General features: G+C 44.6%; 1 protein-coding gene across 1 annotated transcript; it reads left to right on the top strand.

Annotated features, from left to right (window-relative positions):
- Positions 1-5,451: 5,451 nt before the first annotated feature.
- Positions 5,452-24,826, top strand: LOC138674718 (extracellular calcium-sensing receptor-like). Its single transcript, XM_069762535.1, has 8 exons — positions 5,452-5,514; positions 10,645-10,883; positions 11,188-11,311; positions 11,882-12,700; positions 13,362-13,580; positions 18,238-18,361; positions 18,446-19,351; positions 24,765-24,826. Exons 1-8 carry the CDS (start codon positions 5,452-5,454, stop codon positions 24,824-24,826), a joined length of 2,556 nt encoding a protein of 851 aa, XP_069618636.1.
- The last annotated feature ends 1,911 nt before the right edge of the window (positions 24,827-26,737 follow it).

Below are 26,737 nucleotides of genomic sequence, written 5' to 3' on the forward strand. Positions count from 1 at the left end.
GATTGTACGCCCCCCTGAGGTCCATTTTAGAGAACCATTTTGCCCCAACAATTTGATTAAAAAGGTCAGGTATAAGAGGTAGCGGATATGGATCACGGACCGTGATAGCATTAAGTTCCCGGAAATCCAGGCAAGGACGTAACCCGCCATCCTTCTTCTTTACGAAAAAAGAACCCTGCAGCAAGGGGTGAAGAGGAAGGTCGGATATGGCCCTTAGCCAGACTTTCTGTAATATAGTCCTTCATGGCCTGCCTTTCTGGACCTGAGATGTTATAGAGTCTGCTCTTGGGCAGCTTGGCACCAGGAACCAGATTGATGGCACAATCATAAGGACGATGTGGGGGAAGCTCTTGGCTCCCCTGCTCAGAAAACACATCCACGAAGTCTGACAGGTAATGGGGCACAGACTGGGTATCCACCCTTGCCAACTGGGTACCCAAACAGTGTCCTTGCCAGTATGTACTCCACTTAACCACTTCCTGTGTCTGCCAATCAATTAATGGATTGTGCAGAGCGAGCCAAGGAAGTCCCAGTACCACAGGTGAGGGCAGGCCCTCAAGCACATAACATTTTAACACTTCAGAGTGTATGGCCCCTACCTGTAGCCATAAGTCATGGACTACCTGCGTGAAGTGCCCCTGTTTTAGAGGACCGGAATCAATAGCTATTATGGGTACAGGTCTGGACAAGGTTTGTGAGATAAGGCCTTGGTCCCGGACGAACCCTGCATCGACCAAATTAAACCCCGCCCCACTGTCCAAAAAGGCGGACACATCAACCTTATTTTCACCCACATATAACATAGCTGGAAGGAAAAAACGAGTCTTTCCCACAGAGGTTATGAGTACACCCGGGTTGCCTACATCCCCGCAACCTGGGCTCTCTAGTTTTCCGGTGGTTGTTTAAACAAGTGACGGGTAGGACATGTGCTCACAAAATGACCTTTCTTGCCACAACAAAAGCACACTCCCCCCTTACGTCGAATTAAGGCAAGTTTGCTAGGTTGGGACATTGCACCCACTTGCATGGGTTCCACAGTTGAATCAGTAATGGTCACGCTCAAACCTGGACCTCCTGTCGCCAGAGGTGTCTCCTTATGCCTCTGGCGAAGACGGCGATCAACCCGGATTGCCAGAGACATGGCCGCCTCAAGGGAATCCAGAGTCTCATAGAGAGCTAAAGCATCCTCTACTCTTACGGAGAGACCCTCGCAGAACTGACTACGGAGGGCCGGGTCATTCCACCTAGTGTCAGTGGCCCACCGCCGGAACTCGGAGCAGTATTCCTCTGCCTGACGGTTTCCTTGCTGAAGTTGGCGCAGAGACGACTCAGCCAAGGAGACACGATCAGGGTCATCATACACTAAGCCCAAAGCCTGGAAAAAGCCCTCTACTGACTGAAGTGACTGTGAGTCAGATGGAAGAGAAAATGCCCATGCTTGCGGGTCCCCCTGTAGGAGCAAGATAACAATCCCCACCCATTGCTCCTCCGTACCAGAGGATACTGGATGCAGCCGGAAATAAAGTTTGCAGGCCTCCCGGAACACAACAAACTTGTCCCGCCCTCCGGAGAACCTGTCTGTCAGCGCGACCTTGGGCTCCACAATGGTTTGTTTGGAAAGCGAAATCCCCACACCAGACGTAACAGAGTGCTGTGAAACCACCGTGCGTAAATCCGCCACCTTCAGACTGAGCTGCTGCAACTGCCCTGTCAGTGCTGTAATAGGATCCATAGCGGATCAGAAAATGCTTTCGGGTCTGAGATAATGTCACGATTGGACTGGCAGGTAAACTGGGACCAGGGGCACCTTTCTTGGCCCTATCTCTAGGGGGCGCCGTAACTCGCCCTGTTCCCCGGGATACCTCAGAAGGCGAGGATGCCGGGCCCTCCGCCCTCGGCCTGTCTCCTGACTACCGCCCTGCGTCTGTTCCCCTCCCCACCCGGGGAAGAGAGGCGCTACCGTGTACAACAGTACACCAACCCGACAAACAGGGGAACAAAGACAAGTAGTGTTGAGCGATACCGTCCGATACTTGAAAGTATCGGTATCGGATAGTATCGGCCGATACCCGAAAAATATCGGATATCGCCGATACCGATATCCGATACCAATACAAGTCAATGGGACATCAAGTATCGGAATGTATCCTCATGGATCCCAGGGTCTGAAGGAGAGGAAACTCTCCTTCAGGCCCTGGGATCCATATTAAAGTGTAAAATAAAGAATTAAAATAAAAAATATTGTTATATTCACCTCTCCGGCGGCCCCTGGACATCAGCGGGAGGATCCGGCGTCCGGCACGGCTTCTTTCTTCAAAATGCGCGCCTTCAGGACCTGTGGAATGACGTCCCGGCTTCTGATTGGTCGCGTGCCGCCCATGTGACCGCCACGCGACCAATCAGAAGCCGCGACGTCATTCCTCAGGTCCTAGAAGGCGCTCATTCTAGGACTTTAGCTGAGGAATGACGTCGCGGCTTCTGATTGGTCGCGTGGCGGTCACATGGGCGGCACGCGACCAATCAGAAGCCGGGACGTCATTCCACAGGTCCTGAAGGCGCGCATTTTGAAGAAAGAAGCCGTGCCGGACGCCGGATCCTCCCGCTGATGTCCAGGGGCCGCCGGAGAGGTGAATATAACAATATTTTTTATTTTAATTCTTTATTTTACACTTCCGATACCGATACCCGATATCACAAAAATATCGGATCTCGGTATCGGAATTCCGATACCGCAAGTATCGGCCGATACCCGATACTTGCGGTATCGGAATGCTCAACACTAAAGACAAGGGTAAAAAGAAAACTCCACTCACACAAAATATGCTCTCACAAATAACAAAGGTATCCACCAGGGTGTGAAGGATGGGGAAGGTAAATAAAGCAGGTAAGGATGAGGAATTTTCCAAGCGTACAAACCATACAACTGTCGCACAATAAATTCCTCCAGTTCTCCAAACACCAGCTCCTCACTACTCCAGGTCTATCAAGCAAGTGATATCTCAGACAAAGATCTGACCAGAAGGCCTAGCTTTTATAGGAGAGAGGAGTGGCTAACTGAGCACAGCTGAAATCAGGAATTTCCACGTGTCCTGCTGAAAGAAAACAAAACACCTTTAATACACAGGAGAAGTGCTTCTTCTCAGCGAAGAAGCAGAGGCCGTCAGATGCCGTGGTCTTCTGATACTGCTCTATCGCGGTAACTCCGTGACACCCTTGTTGTGTGTATGACCCGGCTTGTTCCCTGACTTGCATTTCCGTCCTCTGTTTTGGTACTGCTTTGCTTTCCCGGATTTTCTGATTCCCTGGCTCATTCCTGACAACCCTTTCGTCTCTCCCCCTGGTAATCGCGCTCCTATCTAGCTTTGACCCTCTGGCTTGTTTCCGACTATGTGCTCCTCTCACCCCTTTGATCACCGTGTTCCTGTCCGGTCTCTGTCGCTCTGGCTTGTCACTGACATCGCGTCCATTCTCCCTGCAGACACCGCGCTGCCGACGGATTAATTCCTGTCCAGTCTGCACGGCACTTTCCGACACCTTCCCCGCTTTCTGGCAGGTCTCCACTCCCAGGGTGCTGCTTCTTTCGGCACTCCAGTGCCCTTCGAGGCATCGTGGTGTGCGAGTCAAGACATTATCACTGAGCATAACTTTAATCTGGGGCATTAAACCACCAGTTTAAGCATTGGGGCTGATTTATGATGAACCCGATCGGGTCAGACTGGCCGAGGACACGTTTATGGGTCTCTCTCAGGGAAAGCTCTCTGCCTAGTGGTACTGTTCAGAATTTAGGCGATGGTCCCCGGAGGTGTCTTGGAACAACTCAGCACTCAGGTGTCAGTTACGAAGGGGACTATCTGACCACCTAAAGGACGCTGTAGCTCTTCATCCACTACCCAGCTCTCTGTAGGAGGCTATGACACAAGCCGTCAGCATGGATCAGAGACTGAGGTAGCGAGGAGTTGTGCGATGGGAGTCTCCTTTGTTTCCGGTTAAGACTGAGCTATTGTCCCAACTCTAACCCATGGAGGTGGGGGCCACCTCATTCAAGGAAAAAGTAGAGGAAACGTCGGCGGGAGAACAAGTTCTGCTTTTATTTTGGTGCCCCAGGACATTGGAAGAGGCACTGTCCCTCCTGTCCATCGGTCTCCAAGATGTCGGGAAACGCCTAAGTCTGGGTAACTGTCGAGGAGGTTACCCAGACTCCCAGGTACATTTTTCCTCTGTTTCCAAATTATTGTTGAAGGTGGAACTTGGTATTAAAAACAGTTTTTTACCCACTTTGGATTTTGTGGACTGTGGATCCTTGGTAAAACTGATTGACTCAAAACTGGTGGCCAATTGTGAGATAGGAACAGTTAGGTGGTAGACTCCCATGAAAGTTGTGGCTATTGACTCTACACCCCTCACCGAGGATGGGATTAGTTTTGTTTCTGAGTAATTCATCCTCAAGGTGGGGCCCGTACACCAGGAGGGAATATCTTGCTTTATTTTTGACAATCTTCCTGCAGGGTTGTTGTTGGGGTTCCCTTGGTTGCAACTTCATAACCCGGTCATTGACTGGGAATACCGGGAGATTTTGAGATGGGGTTCCAATTGTGTAACAAATTGTTTGGTTTCTGTGCCTGTATCGTCCGTTGGTCTGGAGGGTATTCCGGAGAACCTGAAAGACTATGAGGACATCTTCTCCAAAAAGGAGGCTGAGGTTTTGCCACCACACCGCCCATTTGATTGTGCCATTGACTTCGTTCCGGGCACTAAATTGCTCAATTGTATAATCTCTCCGGTCCTGAGCAGGCTGCTATGAAGGAATACATCTTCGAGAGTCTTCGGAAAAGGCACATTCATCCTTCTGATTCCCTGTGGTGGTGGGGTTCTTTTCGTTAAAAAAAAGCACTTTGGTTTGCGCCCATGCCTTGATTTTCAGGAGCGGAATAAGATCACGGCGAGAAATACTTACCCTCTCCCACTTATTCTCGATATGTATAACCAGTTGCCTGGGGCCAAGTTGTTTTCTAAACTGGATCTGCGAGGGGCATATAACCTTGTATGGTATGAGTGGAAAACTGCTTTTCTCACTAATGAGGGGCTGTTTGGGAACTTGGTCATGCCTCTCACAGATCTGACTCAAAGGGGGCTGATGTCAAGAATTGGTCAGCCGTAGCGGTAGTGGCATTTTTGTTGTTAAAAAAATGTTTCATGTCTGCTCCGGTTCTGATTCAACCGGATCAATCTGAACCATTTAGTGCTGAGGTGGATGCCTCAGAGGTGGGGGTGGGGGTGATGTTGTCCCAGGGGCCTGCCACTTTGACCAATTTGAGGCCCCGTGCCTTCTTCTCAAAGAAGTTCTCCCCTGCAGAGAGGAATTATGATGTTTGTAATCGGGAGCTTCTGGCTGTGAAGTTGGCCATTGAAGAATGGAGGCAATTTTTGGAGGGGGCGGTCCATCCTATTACCATGGTTACGGACCACAAGAACCTGGCTAACATTGAGTCTGCTAAGAGGTTGACCCTGAGGCAGGTGAGAGGGTTGCTTTTTTTCCGATTCTAGTTCCCCATCACTTTTCGGCCAGGGATCCAAAAATGTCAGGACCGATGTCTTCTCGCGCAGTCTGGATCAGGTGCCTCCCCCCAAACCTCCATCCTCCATTCTATAACCTGGAGTGGTGGTGGCTGATGCTTTGACTGTGTTGGAGTGGGAGATTCAGGAATCTCAGTCTCTGGCTCCTCCATCTAGGCCAGTTGATAAACTTTTTGTACCTGTTTCATCTATGGGTCCTCTGGGAGTTCCACGACTCAGCTCTGGGTGGACATCCAGGGATTTTGGCCAATAGTAGGGCCATCGCTAGGATAATTTGGTGGTCCTCTTTAGTCTCAGATGTTGGGGAGTTTGTGTCTGCCTGTGAGGCATGTGCCTGTGTGAAAAACCCCATAACCAGCCAGCCGGGGAATTGGTGCCATTGCCAATTTCTGATAGACCATGGACTCATTTGTCCATGGATTTTATCACCAATCTTCTTCTTTCTAAGGGTAATACCGTCATTTGGCTAATGGTGGATGGGTTTAGTAAACAGGCACATTTTGTACCCTTGGCGGCTTTGACTAATGCAGAGACGTTGTCCGTTCTGTTTGTGGAGCATGTGGTGCGGTTGCATGGTGTGCCCTTGAATGTGGTATCGGATAGGGTGGTGCAATTTATGTCCAGGTTTTGGAGGGAGTTTTGTAGGAGGTTGGCTATTTGCCTGTCTTTTTCGGCCACTTATCACCCAGAGATTAATGGTCAAACTGAACGGACCAATCAGTCTCTGGAATAAACTCTGCGTTGCCTGTCCACAGCTCGACAGGATAATTGGGGTTCTGCCTTGCCTTTGGCCGAGTTCGCATTTGACAACCGTATTAAATAGTCTGCGGGCACATCCCCTTTTTTCTCCAACTATGCTTCCCATCCACATTTTGGGGAGTTCTTACGTTTGGACTCCGGGTGTCCTGGGGCTCATGGGGCAATCTAGCGTTTGGGGGAGCTGTGACAGGAGGTCCAGAGAAACATTAGGAAGACTCAGAGTAAATATAAGTTCTTTGTGGACAAAAAATGGTCTGTGGGGCCGGTATTCTGGGTTGGGGATAAAGTATGGTTGTCTACTAGGAATATAAGACTCAAGATTCTCTCTGTGAAACTGGGGCCTAAGTTTATTGGTCCTTATGAAATTATGGAAGCAGTTAACCCGGTAGCCTTTTGGTTACATCTCCAGTCATTTCTATGGATTCCCAACATATTTCATAAGGCCCTTTTGAAACCATTGGAGTTTATTGGGGAGGGGTCATTGTCTTCCCCACCACTGGTTTTGGTGGATGGACAGTCGGAGTGTGAGGTGGAACAGATCGTGGACTCTAGAATGGTCTGCTGTGCACTTCAATTTCTTGTGCATTGGAAGGGCTTCGGTCCAGAAGACCGGTCATGGGTTCCTGCCTGATCAGTTCATGTGGATCGGTTGGTCTGGGCCTTCCATGCCAGGTATCCTGGGAAACCTGGGAGTCCGGTGACCCCCCCCCCCCATTGAGAGGGGTGTACTGTCATGATCCAGGATGGATTTTTTCTTTTTCCCGTTCTGGTCAGACAGGGGTTAATTGAATCTGCCTCTCTCTGGCTTGAGGGTGGCTATTTAGTTGTGATACGACCAACTGAGGTCCGATGTCAGTGATAGTTCCGGTCCCGCGGCTAAAGCAGCTGACCTAGGTTACTCAATGGTTAATCATTGTTTCTCTGTATGTGTGACCCCTATTGTGTGTATGACCCGGCTTGTTCCCTGACTTGCGTTCCCATTCTTCTCTTTGCTTTCCCTGATTTTCTGACTCCCTGCCTCGTTTCTTGACTACCCTTCCATCTCTCCCCCTGGTAATCGCGCTCCAATCTAGCTTTGACTCTCTGGCTTGTTTCCGACTATGTGCTCATCTCACCCCTTTGATCACTGCATTCCTGTCCGGGCTCTATCGCTCTGGCTTGTCACTGACGTCGCGTTTATTCTCCCTGCAGATACTGCGCTGCCGGTGGATTAATTCCCGTCCAGTCTGCACGGCACTTTGTGACACCTTCCCGTTTTCTGGCAGGTCTCCACTCCTAGGGTGCTCCTTCCTCTGGCACTGCAGCACCCTTCGGGGACCACCTCCAGCATCGTGGTCTGAGAGTCACGAAAATTATTGTATGTTTATGATATTGATACTCCTATTGCCTGCACTTTGAGGTATCTTTTCCCTTGATATTTGATATTTTGCTGTTGTAATATGTAATTAATAACTACAATTTTACCTGACACTTTGGTTATGTATCATATTTATAGGTTATATTGTATGTTAACCTGTAAACTCAATTCCTGTATCTAATGTGCCATTTCATTCTGTAGTCTGTTCATTCCGTGGTCCGTTCATTCCGTGGTCCATTCATTCCGTGGTCGATTCATTCCATGGTCCGTTCATTCCGTGGTCCGTTCATTCCGTGGTCCGTTCATTCCGTGGTCCGTTCATTCCTTGGTCCATTCATTCTGTGGTCCGTTCATTCCGTGGTTCGTTCTTTCCGTGGTCTGCCGCTAGCCCTGGTGTTGTTCAAAAATAGAAAAACATGGCTGCTTATTTCAATAAACTTGACCATAACTGTCTAGGGGATGGGTGTTATGATAAGGTAATTCAGTACCACAATGGACATAGAGGTCAGAGCACATACAGTGACCTGACAATAACCCAAAAACATAGAACTAGCTCTGAGACGTGGGAACTCTGCTGACCGCAATCCCTAATCCTCTCCAACCACACTAGAGGCAGCCGTGGATTGCGCCTAACGCTCCCTATGCAACTTGGCACAGCCTGAGAAACTAGCTAGCCTGAAGATAGAAAATAAGCCTACCTTGCCTCAGAGAAATACCCCAAAGGAAAAGGCAGCCTCCACATATAATGACTGTGAGTTAAGATGAAAAGACAAACGTAGAGATGAAATAGATTTAGCAAAGTGAGGCCCGACTTTCTGAACAGAGCGAGGATAGGAAAGGTAACTTTGCGGTCAACACAAAACCCTACAAAAAACCACGCAAAAGGGACAAAAAGACCCTCCGTACCGAACTAACGGCACGGAGGTACACCCTCTGCGTCCCAGAGCTTCCAGCAAGCAAGAAAAAACAAATAGACAAGCTGGAAAGAAAAAACAGCAAACAAAATAGCAAAGTGGAACTTAGCTATGCAGAGCAGCAGGCCACAGGAACGATCCAGGAGGAAACAGGTCCAATACTAGAACATTGACTGGAGGCCAGGATCAAAGGTGGAGTTAAATAGAGCAGCACCTAACGACTTCACCACATCACCTGAGGAAGGAAACTCAGAAGCCGCAGTACCACTCTCCTCCACCAACGGAAGTTCACAGAGAGAATCAGCCGAAGTACCACTTGTGACCACAGGAGGGAGATGTGCCACAGAATTCACAATAGATGGGCGTTATATTGCAACTCTGTCCACTCACTTCACGGGTCCAATTCTGTTTTTTGAACTTTAGTTTTTTCACTCCTTATTCCAGGAGCCATAAATTTATTTCTACATCTACAAAGACATATAAGAGGTTTTTATTTGTTTTTTTGTTTTGGCTTTTTTTACAGGATGAGTTATAGTATTATATGGCACCACTTAAATTTTGTATATAATTTACTCAAAAAAATGGAAGAAAAAAAATCAAAGTTGGATGAAATGGTAAAAAAGTGCAACTTCACCATTGTTTCTTTTTAAAAAAAAAAATGTATACAAAAAAAGCTGGTTGTTAAAAATGTTGAAAAAAATAACAAAAAGACGCTGAAGACTGAATCCCCAAAGGTGAGATGTTCCAATTGGTCCCAGCCAAGGCTCTGATAGTGGAAGTCATAGTGGTCACAAGTAACGACAGTTCTGACGTAGATTGGTAGAGCGTGTGATAGAAGAAAAGCAGATATTCACCAACATGGTGCTGTCGGAGGTTGGACCACCTGTCACGTCTCATCTGGAGGTCTCAATTCAGTCTAAACTGGTTTCCGGCATGGTTCAACAGTTAAAGAATTCTGATAGAATTGTAATTTAGTTTAAATAATAAAAAGATAAAAGTTTTATAAGACTTAGTGTAACAAAGATCATCTCCACCAAAATGTCTCAATGACTTGCCTCTGAGCAGGGCATGATTTTTAACATAAGTTTTATTTCAGTTGGATAATTGTATTACGGGACTGTTGTAGACTTTATTAGTATAAGATGATGACAAGTCACTTGGGATACTTATTGTGTTGACATCATCCTTTCTATTTCCAGCAGGTTACAATAATTGCCCTCTAATTTCCCAGGATGAAGCAATGTTATAGGTATATAAACTCCTATTCCAACGTTCGCTGCTAGACGGACGTTGTGTGTGTGTTGTGTGCGTGGAATACTTTTACAAATATGACCGAGACTAAGAACTAAGGTGCCTGGGACCGACTATGTTCTAGATACCTTACAGACTGAAATATCTTTGTTTGAGGGGATTTTTTTAGCAGTGGAATACATGGTTCTCTGCTAGTAGAAAAAAACAAGGAATATTGACTTTTTGGCACTAAAAGGATATTTTGTGAGTAAAGGGACACAGAGAATCTCACTGTTTAGGTGGATCTAAGTTTTCCAAAAGGGGGAAAAAGGCAAAAGGAAGGGAAGGGAGGAGAATGTGAAGGGGGATAAGAAAGGGAGAAAAGAGAAACATAAGGGGGAATAACAAAAAGAGGTAAAGGGAAGGTAGGAAAATAATTAAGGGAAATAGAAAAGAAAGGGGAAAAGAAGGGGAATGTGAGGAGAGAAGGATCTTTGACCACTTTACGTCAATGTGCCCGGTTCGCTAAGGTAGGTCTCTTACTATCTATGTGAGACTAAGACTAAGAGAAGTCTTATACTTTCCTTTTTCTTGTGACGTAACTGAGACGTATAACATATGAGGACAACATTGCTTATTTGGTAAATTTTTCCACTATTTTAGTAGAAGATAGAATTAGTTGAGGCTCTTTGGGTGGTCGTTCTCACCTAGCTAACTTTCTAGTCCCATATTTCTATGCGAAACCCAATCATGACATATTATCTGATTGTTCATCTGCTAGATCTGATTGTAAGCTTACGACATATGCAGTGTCTATATAATATCACTTACCTGTTGCTTTGTGAGGTTTGGCTTTTGTCTACCTGCGCTGTGCAAGGGTGTAAAGGCGTGACGTCCACTGCAGGCTGCCAAATACCTGGTGCCAATGTCAGCGGGTATCTAGGTCAGTTTGGAGACCTGGTCATAGGAGGCACGTTTGCCCTTCATGTGAAAAGAATTTATTCAGAAACTAATTTTACAAGCAAACCAGAAGATCTTATATGTCAACAGTAAGTCTATCAAACTCTACAAGGGTTATATTTGTTTTGATTGGACAGTAGAAGATATCAAGTCCGGTACTAGTGGCGAGGACTCATCAGTATCAAATATCCAATACATGCCTGTTGTAAGTAGATCTATAAACCTGGAGAGGGATTTAAAGCACCATTATGCTTCAATAATAAAGTAACCTTGAAAAGGAAAGGACCTAGTTACAATACATTTCAGAGATGAGTACAACAAGTTCTATTACATGCATACATAGATTCTGTATATTCAAAAAACCTTTAACCATCTACGTTTTTACTCCTTTAGATTTGACGTTCAAAACTACCAGTTCATGCAGGCTCTCATATTCGTCTTGGAAGAGATCAATAAAAATCCAGATCTTCTTCCCAATATCACTCTGGGATTCCAGATTTATGATACTTGTACTGCTGTGAGAAGAGCAGCAGAAGGCACCTTGTGGATGTTATCTGGAAGGGAACCAAGTGTCCCAAATTATCGTTGTGGTGAAGAAGGAACACTGGCTGGGATTGTTGGTGATTCTGGGTCTACACACTCAATCCTCATGGCTCAAATTTTGGGTCTACACAGATATCCGCAGGTAAGGTGAACATTGTCCTCCTTGTTTGAGGAGCAGTTTATGCCACAAATATGTTCTTCTTTCTCTAAATAAGTACTTGTTCACGTATCCCCCCTTGCTCACCACATCTTGTGCCTATGCAACTACAATACAATGTGTTTTTATCTGACCCTGCTTGAATTGGTTGACTCATACGGCAAGGGCTATGTGAGAGCTTTCATGTAACAAAAATCAATATTTGTCAGGTGACCCTTTTTCAGTGCTTCACCATCTAGCTGGATCAGTTTGTTGATCAATTTTCACAGTTTATATGATGTCACTATATTGAGCCAAAACAGTACAATAAAATCCAGATGATCCTCAAAAAGGAGAATCCTACATTGCATTTGTTAATAAAGTTCTTTTTCTTTCATTTATCTACAGATAAGTTATTTTTCCACCAGTCCGTTCCTCAGCAATAGGAACTTGTTCCCCTCATTTTTCCACACAGTTCCAAGTGACGCGTTTCAATATCGAGGTCTAGCTGAGTTAATCTTGTACTTTGGATGGACATGGGTCGGGTTATTGGCTACCGATAATGATTATGGTCAACCAGGCATTCAGATAGTAAAGCAAAAAATAGTCCAAGCTGGAGCTTGTGTGGCCTTCCTTGAAAATATCATGACTGGACAACCCAACAGAGGTGCTCCACATATTGTTAATGTTATCAAAGACTCATCAGCCAAGGTGGTGCTAGTCTTGTCTTCATCTATTCATTTCATGCCTGTGGTGGAAGAGTTGGCCAAACAAAATGTAACCGGGAAAATCTGGATAGCCAGTGAATCATGGTCAACTTCCTTTCTTAATATAGAAAAGTTCCAACCAGTCTTGATGGGTACTATAGGTTTTGCTATTCATGGGGGGCAGATGGCTGGGTTTGTAGAACATCTAAATAACTTACACCCATTAAAGTCTCCTCATGATCACTTTTTACTTAAGCTTTGGGAGGAGACATTTTCCTGCAAGTGGACCAACCTCCACACTAGAGCTAATGGCATGATCAACCAAACCATCAATGAATGTATCGGGGATGAGAAATTAGAGTTTGTCATGGCTAATGTGGACCATAGAATAACATTTAACGTCTACACAGCAGTTTATGCCTTTGCATGGGCCATACATAACTTGCTGCAATGTGAACCAGGAAAGGGACCTTTCCTTAATGGTACTTGTGCCAACATCTCATCCTTACAACCTTGGCAGGTAAATAAGTTGCACATTTATATTTGAGACTACTAAAGTCTTCTGGGCTCCAACATATAAGCATAGAGGAGTTTTTGCAAATGCATACTGTAATTACAGAAGGTAAAGGGGTATCAGTTACACCCAGGCCACGTGCCTGAGAAGAACTATAGGGCTTTGCATAAATTAAGCAGACACCAGTATTTATGGTAGGTAGGAGCCCACTACATCTTAGATATCTGCCTGCTGAACAATTGTTTGTCTGATTATTTATCCATCAGCTATTTTTCCCATATCTCTCATACACAAGAGTGGTCACTGTGTTCTCTAGGAGATGTCTCTAAGCAGCTCCTCACTGGAGACCAAAGGAATCAGCAGCCCTAAATCTGATATACTAACATTAGTCTAATGTGTGTAGAGGCTTTAAAACCTTTTGTATTGGAGGCCAGTAGCTTCAAGTTATGACATAAGCTTCGGAGACTCCAGCAGAGACTTCTGACTCAGAGGGTTAGAGAATAGGTTGGTGGTTCCTCTCCTTCTGGAGAAAGATTGCAGTAGTCAATATGTGAGTAAGCCCTTCTTCGTGGTACTTGAGTGAGTAGAAGATGATCTCAGGCTTTAAAAATGCTACATTTGTGACATCATTGATTATAAATTAAATAAATCTTTTGTATTTCTTCAGCTCCTTCATTATATTAAAACTGTAGATTTTGAGACTAAAGACAATACTCACATATTTTTTGATGCTAAAGGAGATCCACCAGCCCTCTACGACATAGTAAACTGGCAACTAAGCTCCACTGGTTCCATGGAACAGAAGACAGTGGGAAGCTATGATTTCAGTTCCCCGGAAGGGAATCAAATGAAAATTAACAATGCTGCCATTATATGGAGTACCAAGGTAGGGCATTATGTTCTGCACAGGTTTCATGCAAGTAGATTGGGTTCTTCAGAGTATGGGATATTTTGAAAGTGGATCCTTGTAGTGCTTTCCTTTCGATGAAACTGAGACATGAGCTATTGTTTGGAAAAGTCTTCATACAGTGGGTCATTTAAACAAACTATCACAGATGGTTTTGTCCCCTTAGCTAATAAAATAATGGACCACTGAGTGTTAATTCTGTTAAGCAATGGGGGTAACTTGTAGAGACTACAGAAAATGCGGTCACACTTAAGGTACCGTCACACTAAGCGATGCTGCAGCGATACCGACAACGATGTTGATCGCTGCAGCGTCGCTGTTTGGTCGCTGGAGAGCTGTCACACAGACAGCTCTCCAGCGACCAACGATGCCGAGGTCCCCGGGTAACCAGGGTAAACATCGGGTTACTAAGCGCAGGGCCGCGCTTAGTAACCCAATGTTTACCCTGGTTACCGTTGTAAATGTAAAAAAAAAACCACTACATACTTACATTCCCGGTGTCTGGTCATGTCCCTCGCCTTCAGCTTCCCGCACTGACTGAGCGCCAAACGTAAAGTACAGCGGTGACGTCACCGCTGCACAGCGTGCTTTACGGCCGGCCGGTGCTCACAAGTCAGTGCGGGAAGCTGACAGCGGGGGACATGACCAGACACCGGGAATGTAAGTATGTAGTGCTTGTTTTTTTACATTTATAAAGATGCCGAAGTCCCCGGGTAACCAGGGTAAACATCGGGTTACTAAGCGCAGGGCCGCGCTTAGTAACCCGATGTTTACCCTGGTTACCAGTGTAAATGTAAAAAAAACAAACAGTACATACTTACATTCCTGTCGCGTCCCCCGGCTTTCTGCTTCCTTGCACTGTGTAAGTGCTGGCCGTAAAAGCAGAGCAGTGACGTCACCGCTGTAATTGCTTTACGGCTGGCCGGAGCTGACACAGGATGCAGGAGGAGTGCAGGGAAGCAGAACGCCGGGGGGGACGCCACAGACACCGGAATGTAAGTATGTAGTGTTTTTTTTTTTTTACATTTACACTGGTAACAGGGGAAAACATCGGGTTACTAAGCGCGGCCCTGCGCTTAGTAACCCGATGTTTACCCTGGTTACCAGTGAAGACATCGCTGGATCGGCGTCACACACGCCGATTTAGCGATGTCTGCGGGAGATCCAGCGACGAAATAAAGTTCTGGACATTCTGCTCCGACCAACGATGTCACAGCAGGATCCAGATCGCTGCTGTGTGTCAAACACAACGATATCACTAGCCAGGACGCTGCAACGTCACGGATCGCAAGCGATATCGTTGTGAAGTTGGTCAGTGTGACGGTACCATTAGTCCTAGATGTCTGCAAATTTCCTCTTCAGAGTGGAAGAGGACTGAAACTCTAGTGCCATGTACTGTAAGTAGAAATCCTAGCATTCAATATTGACCCTTTAACGAGCTTTGCCAAAAGCCAAACCAGAATCTCAATTTGCAGACATGGTTTTTCGGGGTGTTGCCCTTGTCAGTACAAATCATGAGATGTGATTTCGCTAGGTGAGAGGCTTAGGACTGGGATCTAAGGGGGAAGGATTCTCATCGTGAAGAGTGACAAGACAGGCCTGGCATATCAGAGTGAGAAGAGTTATAGGCCATGCAATGCTCTTCTGGGAAAATAAATATGCAAATTGCCTTTTCAAAGAGGAACAGGACTTGAACTCTAGTGCCACCTACTGGAAGTAGCAATCCTAAAAGTCAATATCGATCCTTTAACGAGCCTGGCAAAATTACTTAGGATAAAATACAAACCAGAATTTCAATTTGCAGACATAGTTTTTGGGGTGTTGCCCCGCTTCAATTCAAAGTATGAGATCTGATTTGGCTGAGTGAGAGGCTTAAGACTGCGATCTAAGGGGAAAGGTTTCTCGTTGTGGAGAATTACAAGCCAGGACTGGCATGTCAGAGTGAGGCAATTTTCATGTTTAATTTCTGAGAGGAACATGCATCACTTATAAGTCTTCTCACTCTGACATGCCAGGCCTGGCTTGTCCCTCTCCACAAGAAGAAACCTTACCCTTAGATCGCAGTCCTTAAAGGGAACCTGTCACCTCGAAAATCGGCCTCTCTGACCTTTCCGGCACCTGCGCACTGCAGTACTTTGTTCTGCCCTCAATAGGGCAGACAAAGTACGCCTGCGCCGGAGCCGTGGCTGAAGATCAGAAGAGGATGTCTTGGAATGAAGATGGGAGGCGCCGCAGTGGACCAGAGACACCCATCCGACTGGACCAGCAGCGGGACCGTCCCTGGGTGAGTATAACCTAACGTCTTTTCTCCTCTTTCAGGTAACATTGGGGGCTTATCTACAGCATTACAGAATGCTGTAGATAAGCCCCTGATGCCGGTGGGCTTACCTCACCCGCGATTTTCGGGGTAACATAGTAACATATAGTAACATAGTTAGTAAGGCCGAAAAAAGACATTTGTCCATCCAGTTCAGCCTATATTCCATCATAATAAATCCCCAGATCTACGTCCTTCTACAGAACCTAATTGTATGATACAATATTGTTCTGCTCCAGGAAGACATCCAGGCCTCTCTTGAACCCCTCGACTGAGTTCGCCATCACCACCTCCTCAGGCAAGCAATTCCAGATTCTCACTGCCCTAACAGTAAAGAATCCTCTTCTATGTTGGTGGAAAAACCTTCTCTCCTCCAGACGCAAAGAATGCCCCCTTGTACCCGTCACCTTCCTTGGTATAAACAGATCCTCAGCGAGATATTTGTATTGTCCCCTTATATACTTATACATGGTTATTAGATCGCCCCTCAGTCGTCTTTTTTCTAGACTAAATAATCCTAATTTCGCTAATCTATCTGGGTATTGTAGTTCTCCCATCCCCTTTATTAATTTTGTTGCCCTCCTTTGTACTCTCTCTAGTTCCATTATATCCTTCCTGAGCACCGGTGACCAAAGTTCCCTTTAAATTCTAAAAGATTTCTGCTATAAGAAGAGGAAGGGACCAGTGCTATAAATTATACAAGGGGCCTGCTTTCTTTTGGCGCTCAGAAGCTCTGAGCCTCTTAAAAGGAAGACTTGTAAAACTCCCTAAGCCTAAGGACTGATAGAGCAGGTCTAAAAAATGTGGAACTTACCAAACAACTTACCAATATTTTTTCTTTCCTCACATATGTACACCATGGGAGCACAAACAGACTTAATTGTAGAATCATCAGAAATATTAGTTTCTATTTTGGGCTAAGGCATGGGCGAGACAAGCTGCTCCCCTTTCAGGGAATTCTAAATGTTCCTCTTTACCTTCCCTTCATACTTATAGGGGAGCTATATAGCTTATTAATGGACATCAATAACCCATTGTCTCCCAATTCCTTCTCTATTGTCTCCCATCTCCTTCTCTACATATGCCACCTTTACCACCACCCGGTATCCCCTCAACATGAGGGGTCCTCAAAGGAGGACCACATGTAGAAATTGTCATTACTTTGTTATAGAGTCCACGGGATCTATGTGTTTGAGGGAGACTCTACCTTGAGAAAAGGCATATGCCATGGGACTGTTGGATTTTCGCATGATAGATCCTTCTGTTCTTAGAGATGATAAGCTGTTACTAGTGGTTTACTCCCTCATTCAGAACACATGCAAGCTAAACCATAAGAGAGTGCGTTTGCATTGACAAGGAGGGAAGATGAAAATAGTTACTGTAATCTGTAAATTTAGTCTCCTTCAATTGAAATAGAGCCTTAGGCACCGGCCTATTCTGTTTACCCATTGCACTATCACCCTCTTAGTTAAGGTACCATCACATTTAGCGACGCTGCAGCGATCTAGACAACTATCCCGATCGCTGCAGCGTCGTTGTGTGGTCGCTGGAGAGCTGTCACACAGACAGCTCTCCAGCGACCAACTATGCGAAGTCCCCTGGTAACCAGGGTAAACATCGGGTTACTAAGCGCAGGGCCGCGCTTAGTAACCCGATGTTTACCCTGGTTACCAGCGTAAACGAAAAAAAAACAAAAACACTACATACTTACATTCCGGTGTCTGTCCCCCGGCGCTGTGCTTCTCTGCACTGACTGTGAGTGCCAGCCGGAAAGCACAGCGGTGACGTCACCGCTGTGCTCTGCTTTCCGGCCGGCGCTTACACAGTGCAGAGAAGCACAGCGCCGGGGGATAGACACCGGAATGTAAGTATGTAGTGTTTGGTTTTTTTTACGTTTACGCTGGTAACCAGGGTAAACATCGGGTTACTAAGCGCGGCCCTGCGCTTAGTAACCCGATGTTTACCCTGGTTACCAGTGAAGACATCGCTGAATCGGTGTCACACACGCCGATTCAGCGATGTCTACGGGAGTCCAGCGACGAAATAAAGTTTTGGACTTTCTGCTCCGACCAACGATGGCACAGCAGGATCCTGATCGCTGCTGCCTGTCAAACTCAACGATATCGCTAGCCAGGACACTGCAACGTCACGGATCGCTAGCGATATCGTTCAGTGTGACGGTACCTTTAAAGGTCAATATTGTTCAAGATTTGGTAAAAACTTAGAGGTGAAATGTCAAGCTCTACCTTGATAGTCTCTAATACTTTGCTCTCTCGCTTTCAATATTTAATTGTCTATATGATAAATTCCTATGTTTAGAATCCTCAATCAAAATGCAGTTCGAGTTGTCCTTTGGGATATCGAAAGGCAACAATTCCAGGAAAGCCAACGTGCTGCTTCGACTGTGTCCAATGCCCAATAGGAGAGATTGCAAATGAGACAGGTAACAAAATAACAGTATAAAGGTATGGTGTATTTTATAGTTTATACTTGTAGTTTAGAGTTTACAAAAAATATTCTTCTCTAGATGCGGTGGAGTGCCAAAAATGCTCTTGGGATACTTGGCCCAATACCCAGCAGGACACGTGCTTACGAAGAACCATTGAATTTCTCTCCTATGAAGAAGCTGTGGGTATCAACTTGGCAGCCCTGTCTATTGCTTCATCACTCATCCCTCTTGGAGCTCTAGGCATCTTTATTCGTTACAACACAACACCAATAGTCCGAGCCAATAATTCGTCCATTAGCTGTCTTCTCCTCGTTGCCTTATTTTTCTGCTTCCTCAGTTCATTAGCTTTCATTGGATATCCACATCTTGACAAGTGCCTGTTGCGACAAGTAGCATTTGGATTGGCTTTTACTCTATCCATCTCTTGCGTCTTGGCCAAAACCATAACAGTTGTTATTGCTTTTAAGGCCACGAAGCCTGGGACTAGTTTACAACGATGGACTGGGGGGAAAGTGTCCTACTCTGTTATTGTTATTTGTGTTCTCATCCAGATATCTGTCTGTGTGATTTGGCTTTCTCATGCTCCTCCGTTTCCTGAGTATGACACCAAGACTCTTTCTATGGTTCTCATTCTTAACTGTAATGAGGGGTCCCCTTTTGCATTTTGGGTTATGTTGGGGTATTTGGGTCTTTTGGCTACTGTCAGCTTCATCGTGGCATTTTTGGCTAGAAGACTTCCTGACAATTTCAATGAGGCCAAGTACATTACATTTAGCATGTTGGCCTTCCTTTGTGTCTGGGTTTCCTTCATCCCAGCAACTCTCAGTTCCCGCGGGAAGTACACAGTGGCCATGGAGGTCTTCGCCATCCTTTCTTCAAGTTGGGCCATTGTTGTTTGTATATTCTTACCCAAATGTTTCATTATATTGTTTCGACCTCACTTGAATATAAGGCAAAATCTAATGAGAAAAGAGTTTGGTCAAGGTAGGACATCCTAGTTTGATCTTTGACCATGACCATATGTAGTCACTTCAATTCTACCAGCAAACCCTACTAGAGATTGGTTAAAAACAGTAAAAACATTATGTAAAATTAAGCCATTCAACTATAAATATATATCTGAAAGTGTCGCTATCTCATGTATGATATATTGTAAGAACAAAGCCGTATTTGCAAATATGCTGCCCTAGGCACTTTAAATGGACACGCCCCTGCTTGTAAGTCATACTAAAAGTGCTTATAACCTTAAGGCTATGTGCACACGTCAGGATTTCTGGCAGAAATTTTCCTGACAAAAACCTGACATTTCTGCCAGAAATCCACATGCGCTTTTTTCGCGTTTTTTTGCGTGTTTTGATGCGTTTTTTGCGCATTTTTGATGCGTTTTTGATGCGTTTTTTCTTGCATTTTTTCCAAATGCATAGAATAGCGGGAAAAATGCAAAAAAACTGCTAAATTAATGAACATGCTGCTTTTTGTACCACAATGCGTTTTTTCGCGGAAAAAAACGCATCATGTTCACAAAATATGTCTGCAGTTTCTAATGCAGTTTTATCGCGTTTTTATCGCGAAAAAAACACAAAAAAACCACGAAAAAACCTGAACGTGTGCACATACCCTTAGATACTAGTTAAGGCCACCATACACATTGGAGTAAAGTCAGCTGAACCAGCCTACAGATTTAATACAAATAAAATGTCAACTTTTGTTTCAGCCCTGGTGGCAAATACAGGCCTGACTGTAAACACAATAGCACACAGCATGCCAATGGCAATCATTTATATCCTATGTCTTGCAGTTTAGTTTGCTGATATAGACATTGTGAAATTCCAAGTCAACTTGAGTATCAATTTTCACATCATTAGCAGTTGAATTAGCATTGGAAACGATGTGGATATTGATGTGGTTAGTGATGTGGATCTTTCTACTGAAAGAGATAGCAGAGGAAATTACAGAACCACTAGCCAGAATCTTTGAAATTTCCTGGAGAACATGAGAAGTCCCAGAAGATTGGAGAAAGACAAATGTTGTCCCTTTCTACTGAAAAGGAAAGAAGATGGAGCCAGGAAATTACAGGCCAGTGAGCCTTACTTCTATACCAGGAAAGATCTTTGAACAAATTATTAAACAGCATGTATGTGTTTGTATAAGAATACAGTAATTAACCAAAACCAGCATGGTTTTGTAGCAAACAAGTCATGCCAGACTAATCTAATTTCCTTCTATGATGGAATCACTGACTGTTTTGATTAAGGAAATTTTATTTATTTCAGTGCATGTCTACATCAGTACATGAGTATATCAGTGCAACGCTACATCACCAGAACAACAGTCAGTGCATGACTACTTCACCAGAACCGCTATCAATACATGAATTCAGCACCTGAACTATGTTGTTAAGGGGTTAAACATTCAAATAGAAGCTTAACTTTTGGGAGATATATGTTTTAGGCCCATTAATTTTGAGCAGAGTGGTGGGTTCTGGTCCCCCACAGATTTCTCAACAGAAGTGCCCAGCTCAGGAGACAGGACTATGACTTTGCACTGAATCCACTCTGTGCTATGTATACTCTTCTGTCTCCTGATATGGGCATTTGAAACTTGTTTTTGGAGCGATTGGTGGGGTCTCATGACTGCATCCCCTACTGAACTGATCAAAATTGAAGAACCTAAGACACTAAAAAAATCCCAAAAGTTTATTTAAAGTGGGGAAAAACAAGTATTTAGTCAACCACCAATTGTGCAAGTTCTCCCACTTAAAAAGATGAGAGAGGCCTGTAATTGACATCAAAGGTAGACCACAACTATGAGAGCCAAAATGAGAAAACAAATCCAGATAATCACCTTGTCTGATTTTGCAAGATTTATTTTGAAAATTATGGTGGAAAATAAGTATTTGGTCACCTAAAAACATGCAAGATTTCTGGCTCTCACAGACCTGTAACTTCTTCTTTAAGAGGCTCCTCTGTCCTCCACTCATTACCTGTAGTAATGGCACCTGTTTGAACTTGTTATCCATATAAAAGACACCTGTCCACAGCCTAAAATAGTCCAAACTCCACTATGGCGAAGACCAAAGAGCTGTCGAAGGACACCAGAAACAAAATTGTAGCCTTGCTCCATCAACTGTGGGAGCAATAACAAGAATATGGGAGACATACAAGACCACTGATAATCTCCCTCGATCTGGGGCTCCACGCAAGATCTCACTCCATGGGGTCAAAATGATCACAAGAACGGTGAGAAAAAAATCCCAGAACCACACGGGGGACCTAGTGAATGACCTGCATAGAGCTGGGACCACCATAACAAAGGCTACTATCAGTAACACACTAGGCCGCCAGGGACTCAGATCCTTCAGTGACAGATGTGTCCCCCTGCTTAAGCCAGTACATGTCCAGGTCCCCCTGAAGTTTGCTAGAGAGCATTCGGATTACCCAGAAGGGTATTGGGAGAATGTCATATGGTCTGATGAAACCAAAGTAGAACTGTTTGGTAGAGACAAAACTCATCTTGTTTGGAGGAGACAGAATGCTCAGCTGCAACCAAAGAACACTATACCTACTGTGAAGCATGAGGGTGGCAACATCCTGCTTTGGGGCTGTTTCTCTGCAAACAGACAAGGAAGACTGATCCAAAATAATAATAATAATAATCTTTATTTTTATATAGCGCTAACATATTCTGCAGCGCTTTACAGGTTGCACACATTATCATCGCTGTCCCTGTTGGGGCTCACAATCTAACAATCTAAATTCCCTATCAGTATGTCTTTGGAATGTGGGAGGAAACCGGAGTACCCGGAGGAAACCCACGCAAACACGGAGAGAACATACAAACTCTTTGCAGATGTTGTCCTTAGAGGGGTTTGAACCCAGGACTCCAGCGCTGCAGTGCTAACCACTGAGCCACCGTGCTGCCCCATCCATGTACATGAAAGAGTGAAGGGGCCATGTATCGTGAGATTTTGAGTGTAAACCTCCTTCCATCAGCAAGAGCATTAAAGATGAAACGTGGATGGGTCTTTCAGCATGATAATGATCCCAAGCACACCGCCAGGGCAACAAAGGAGTGGTTTCGTAAGAAGTATATAAAGGTCCTAGAGTTGCCTAACCAGTCACAAGATCTCAACCCCATAGAAAACTTTTGGAGGGAGTTGAAAGTCCGTCTTGCCCAGCGGCAGGCCCAAAACATCACTGCTCTAGAGGAGATCTGCATGGAGGAATGGCCCAACAAACCACCAACAGTGTGTGCCAACCTTGTGAGACTTACAGAAAACATTTGACCTCTGTCATTGCCAACAAAGGATATATAACAAATTATTGAGATTAACTTTCATTAATGACCAAATACTTATTTTCCACCATAATTTGCAAAATAAATCTTGCAAAACCAGACAAAGTGATTTTCTGGATTTGTTTTCTCTTTTTGACTCTCATAGTTGTGGTCTACCTATGATGTTAATTACAGGTCTCTGTCATCTTATTAAGTTGGAGAACTTGCACAATTGGTGGCTGACTAAATGCTTTTTTTCCCCACTGTATTCTTTAAGGTGCATTTATTCTGCGGCTGATAATCAGAAACCGATGGCGGAGGGTAAGTATAAGAGTAGGGTCACGGATCTTAGATTTAAAGCACCACTCCAGCAGTAAAATTAAAGAAAATACTGCAGTGGTGTTTTAATCAACTGGTGGTTGGCATCATATAACAGATCGGCAGTTGTTTAAAGGTAGAAAATAGCCAATGAAATGCTCATTTATATCCAGGCACCTTATAGGTAACATCTTCTCTGATTGGAGTTATTCTCACTATTTCTTCATATGGTCCTGATGCCACGATGACTTTTCACAACCAGAGCTCACCTATGTAGACTTCCCTTTTGTCTGGACATCTTCAGCACATCCAGACAGGGCAGCCTTAAAAATAAAAGTGTCATTATAATGCTCTTGAAAAAATATGACCACCCCATGCAGGGCGGCCACTAAGAGTTTCAGGGCCCCAGACTGGTAACTTTTTCGGGCCCCCTTGAAACTCCACCTAGGCTCCACCCCAGCTCCACCTCCACCCTTCAAACCTTCCACAGTACCATGTATATAGTGTCAGTGTACAGGTAATACAGTGATCACCAGTGACATTATACACAGGAGCTCTGTATATAGTGTATAGTGTACTGGTAATATAGTGATCACCAGTGACATTATACACAGGAGCTCTATATATAATGTCATTGTACAGGTAATACAATGATCACCAGTGACATTATACACAGGAGCTCTCTGTATAGTGTCAATGTACAGGCAATACAGTGATCACCAGTGACATACACAGGAGCTCTGTATATAGTGTCAATGTACAGGTAATTCAGTGATCACCAGTGACATTATACACAGGAGCTCTGTATATTGTGTCAGTGTACAGGTAATACAGTAATTACCAGTGACAATATACACAGGAGCTCTGTATATAGTGTATAGTGTACAGGTAATACAGTGATCACCAGTGACATATCACACAGGAGCTCTGTATATAGTGTATAGTGTACAGGTAATACAGTGATCATTCATGACATTATACACAGGAGCTCTGTATATAGTGTCAATGTACAGATAATATAGTGATTTCCAGTGACAATATACACAGGAGCTCTGTATATAGTGTATAGTGTAGAGGTAATACAGTGATCACCAGTGACATTATACCCAGGAACTCTGTATATAGTGTCAATGTACAAGTAATATAGTAATTTCCAGTGACAATATACACAGGAGCTGTGTATATAGTGACAGAGTACAGGTAATACAATGATCACCAGTGACATTATACACAGGAGCCCTGTATATAGTGTCAATGTACAGATAATTCAGTGATCACCAGTGACATTATACGCAGGAGCTCTGTATAGTGTCAGAGTACAGGTAATACAGTGATCACCAGTGACATTATACACAGGAGCCCTGTATATAGTGTCAATGTACAGGTAATACAGTGATCATCGGTGACATTATACACAGAAGCTCTGTATATAGTGTCAATGTACAGGTAATTCAGTGATCAACAGTGACAATATACACAGGAGCTCTGTATATAGTGTATAGTGTACAGGTAATTCAGTGATCACCAGTGACATTATACACAGGAGCTCTGTATATAGTGTCAGTGTACAGGAAATGCAGTGATAAATGGAGAAATGCAGGAACCAGGATGTCATCACGGACAGGAGGCAGAACAAGAGGTAACAAATTTATTAACAGAGTTAAACTCCATGCAGGGAGAGAGGGAGTATGGGAGGAAAGGTATAGAGCAATGTGGGAACAGAAGAGATGAATAGGGAGAACAAGAGTAACAAAAATGTTCAAAAGGGAGTAAACTTATCAGTCTGTCGGTTTCTTGATTGCAGTGTCTCGGTCTCCAACGGTGGCGCTGACACCAGTGGCACGTGACATTCCAGAGTTGTCCTGAGAAGATGGAGATCCGGTTCTCGATGCAAGCGGGGAGTCTTTACTGTCCTAGGTGGGCTCTTGTTCCCATCGTTTCCTCATGTAAGGTTCAGCTCAATGTGAGATCACGGTGGAGCGCAGCTCTGCTCCATGGTGTATGCGAGTGAGGGGTCAGTCAGTAGTGGCCTAGTCACCTGTACTCGGTGAGACCGCGTGCACGCAGCAGTCACTGGTCTAGAGTGTGAGTCACCTCCAGGAAAGGGAGACAATGGAGGCTTTGCAATATACAGTACGCGAACAGTGGACACAGTCACAGGATCTGCAAGGCCTGCATTTTTCTCTGCTGCACGCTTAGTTTTTGCTCTAGGACTCCTCTCTTTTTATATCAGATCTGCCCCCTACTGTCCAGTGCAAAGGTCAGTCCGTGTCTGAATGCTCTCCCCCATGCAACATTGGTGACAGTCCCAACAGTTCCGGAACCAGCGCAACACCCCCGATCTGGTTCATCTTCTTACAACATTATAAACAGAAGCTCTCTATATAGTATGCAGCGTCAGTGTACAGGTAGCACACTGAGTTACCAATGACGTCACTAGTTAAAGTCCTTCATCTTTCTTTTTTTCTTCATCCAGAGCAGACCACCATCACTTTTTCCAGCCAGGACTCATCTCTGCTTAAAATAACACACAGTTATCTAGAGCATTGCTTCCAGAGCACATACCCCACTTTTTCCCTTTCTTCTACACTACGTGGCTGAATACAGATGTTCACTCACCATTAATACATAATTAGCTATTATGCAACCCACATTCCAAATATAATTTGTAATCCACCACTGTGCCCCCACCAACTATAAATAGTCAATTTCTCCACCTAATAAATATATAAATTAATTAGCCCCTGTACTCTTTCCCCCAATTCATTACCAATCACTGCATCCTCAACGGCCCCCACTATGTATGTTGTGAATTCTGTTGTCGAACTCCCTCCTGTGGTCGTGAATGGTACTTCGGCGAGTTCTGTCCATGGACTCCCTCTGGTGGCTGTGAGTGAAGCTGCTGCTTCTGAGGTTCCTTACACAGGTGACGTGGTTTATCCTTTGGTTGGTGCTCCTAACCACCAGGTCCATAACAGTATAGCTGGCCCGAAGTATTAATGCATCTCAATAGAGGCATAAGAGAAGTTCTGAGACCATTTTTTTTTCTTTGCACTGTGTTTTGCCTTTCTTTTCCCCTAAACCTTTGGGTGGTTCAGGACACAGGTGTAGATATGGACATTCAAGGCCTGTCCTCTTGTGTGGATCATCTCACTGCAAGGGTACAAAACATTCAAGATTTTATGGTTCAGAATCCTATGTTAGAGCCCAGAATTACTATTCCTGATTTATTTTCTGGGGATAGATCTAAGTTCTTGAATTTCAAAAATAATTGTAAACTGTTTCTAGCTTTGAAACCCCGCTCCTCTGGTGACCCCATTCAACAAGTAAAAATCATTATTTCTTTGTTGCGTGGTGACCCTCAAGACTGGGCATTTTCCCTTGCGCCAGGAGATCCTGCATTGCGTGATGTTGATGCATTTTTTCAGGCGCTTGGATTGCTTTATGATGAACCAAATTCAGTGGATCAGGCAGAGAAAATCTTGCTGGCTTTGTGTCAGGGTCAGGATGAAGCGGAGGTGTACTGTCAGAAGTTTAGAAAGTGGTCTGTGCTTACTCAGTGGAATGAGTGTGCCCTGGTGGCAATTTTCAGAAAGGGTCTTTCTCAAGCCCTTAAGGATGTCATGGTGGGATTTCCCACGCCTGCTGGTCTGAATGAGTCTATGTCCTTGGCCATTCAGATCGATCGGCGCTTGCGTGAGCGCAAAGCTGTGCACCATTTGGCGGTATTCTCTGAGCATAGGCCTGAGCCTATGCAGTGTGATAGGACTTTGACCA

The sequence above is a fragment of the Ranitomeya imitator genome, chromosome 4 (assembly GCF_032444005.1).
Source record: "Ranitomeya imitator isolate aRanImi1 chromosome 4, aRanImi1.pri, whole genome shotgun sequence".
NCBI classification, from domain to species: domain Eukaryota; kingdom Metazoa; phylum Chordata; class Amphibia; order Anura; family Dendrobatidae; genus Ranitomeya; species Ranitomeya imitator.

Bases quoted from the DNA above. Each gene is read 5' to 3' on its own strand.
- LOC138674718 (XM_069762535.1), top strand. From the start codon at position 5,452: ATGGTTACGGACCACAAGAACCTGGCTAACATTGAGTCTGCTAAGAGG. The intron at 11,312-11,881 runs GTGAGAAGAGCA...ATTTATCTACAG, and splicing joins TTTATGATACTTGTACTGCT to ATAAGTTATTTTTCCACCAG. The intron at 13,581-18,237 runs GTAGGGCATTAT...TCCTATGTTTAG, and splicing joins CCATTATATGGAGTACCAAG to AATCCTCAATCAAAATGCAG.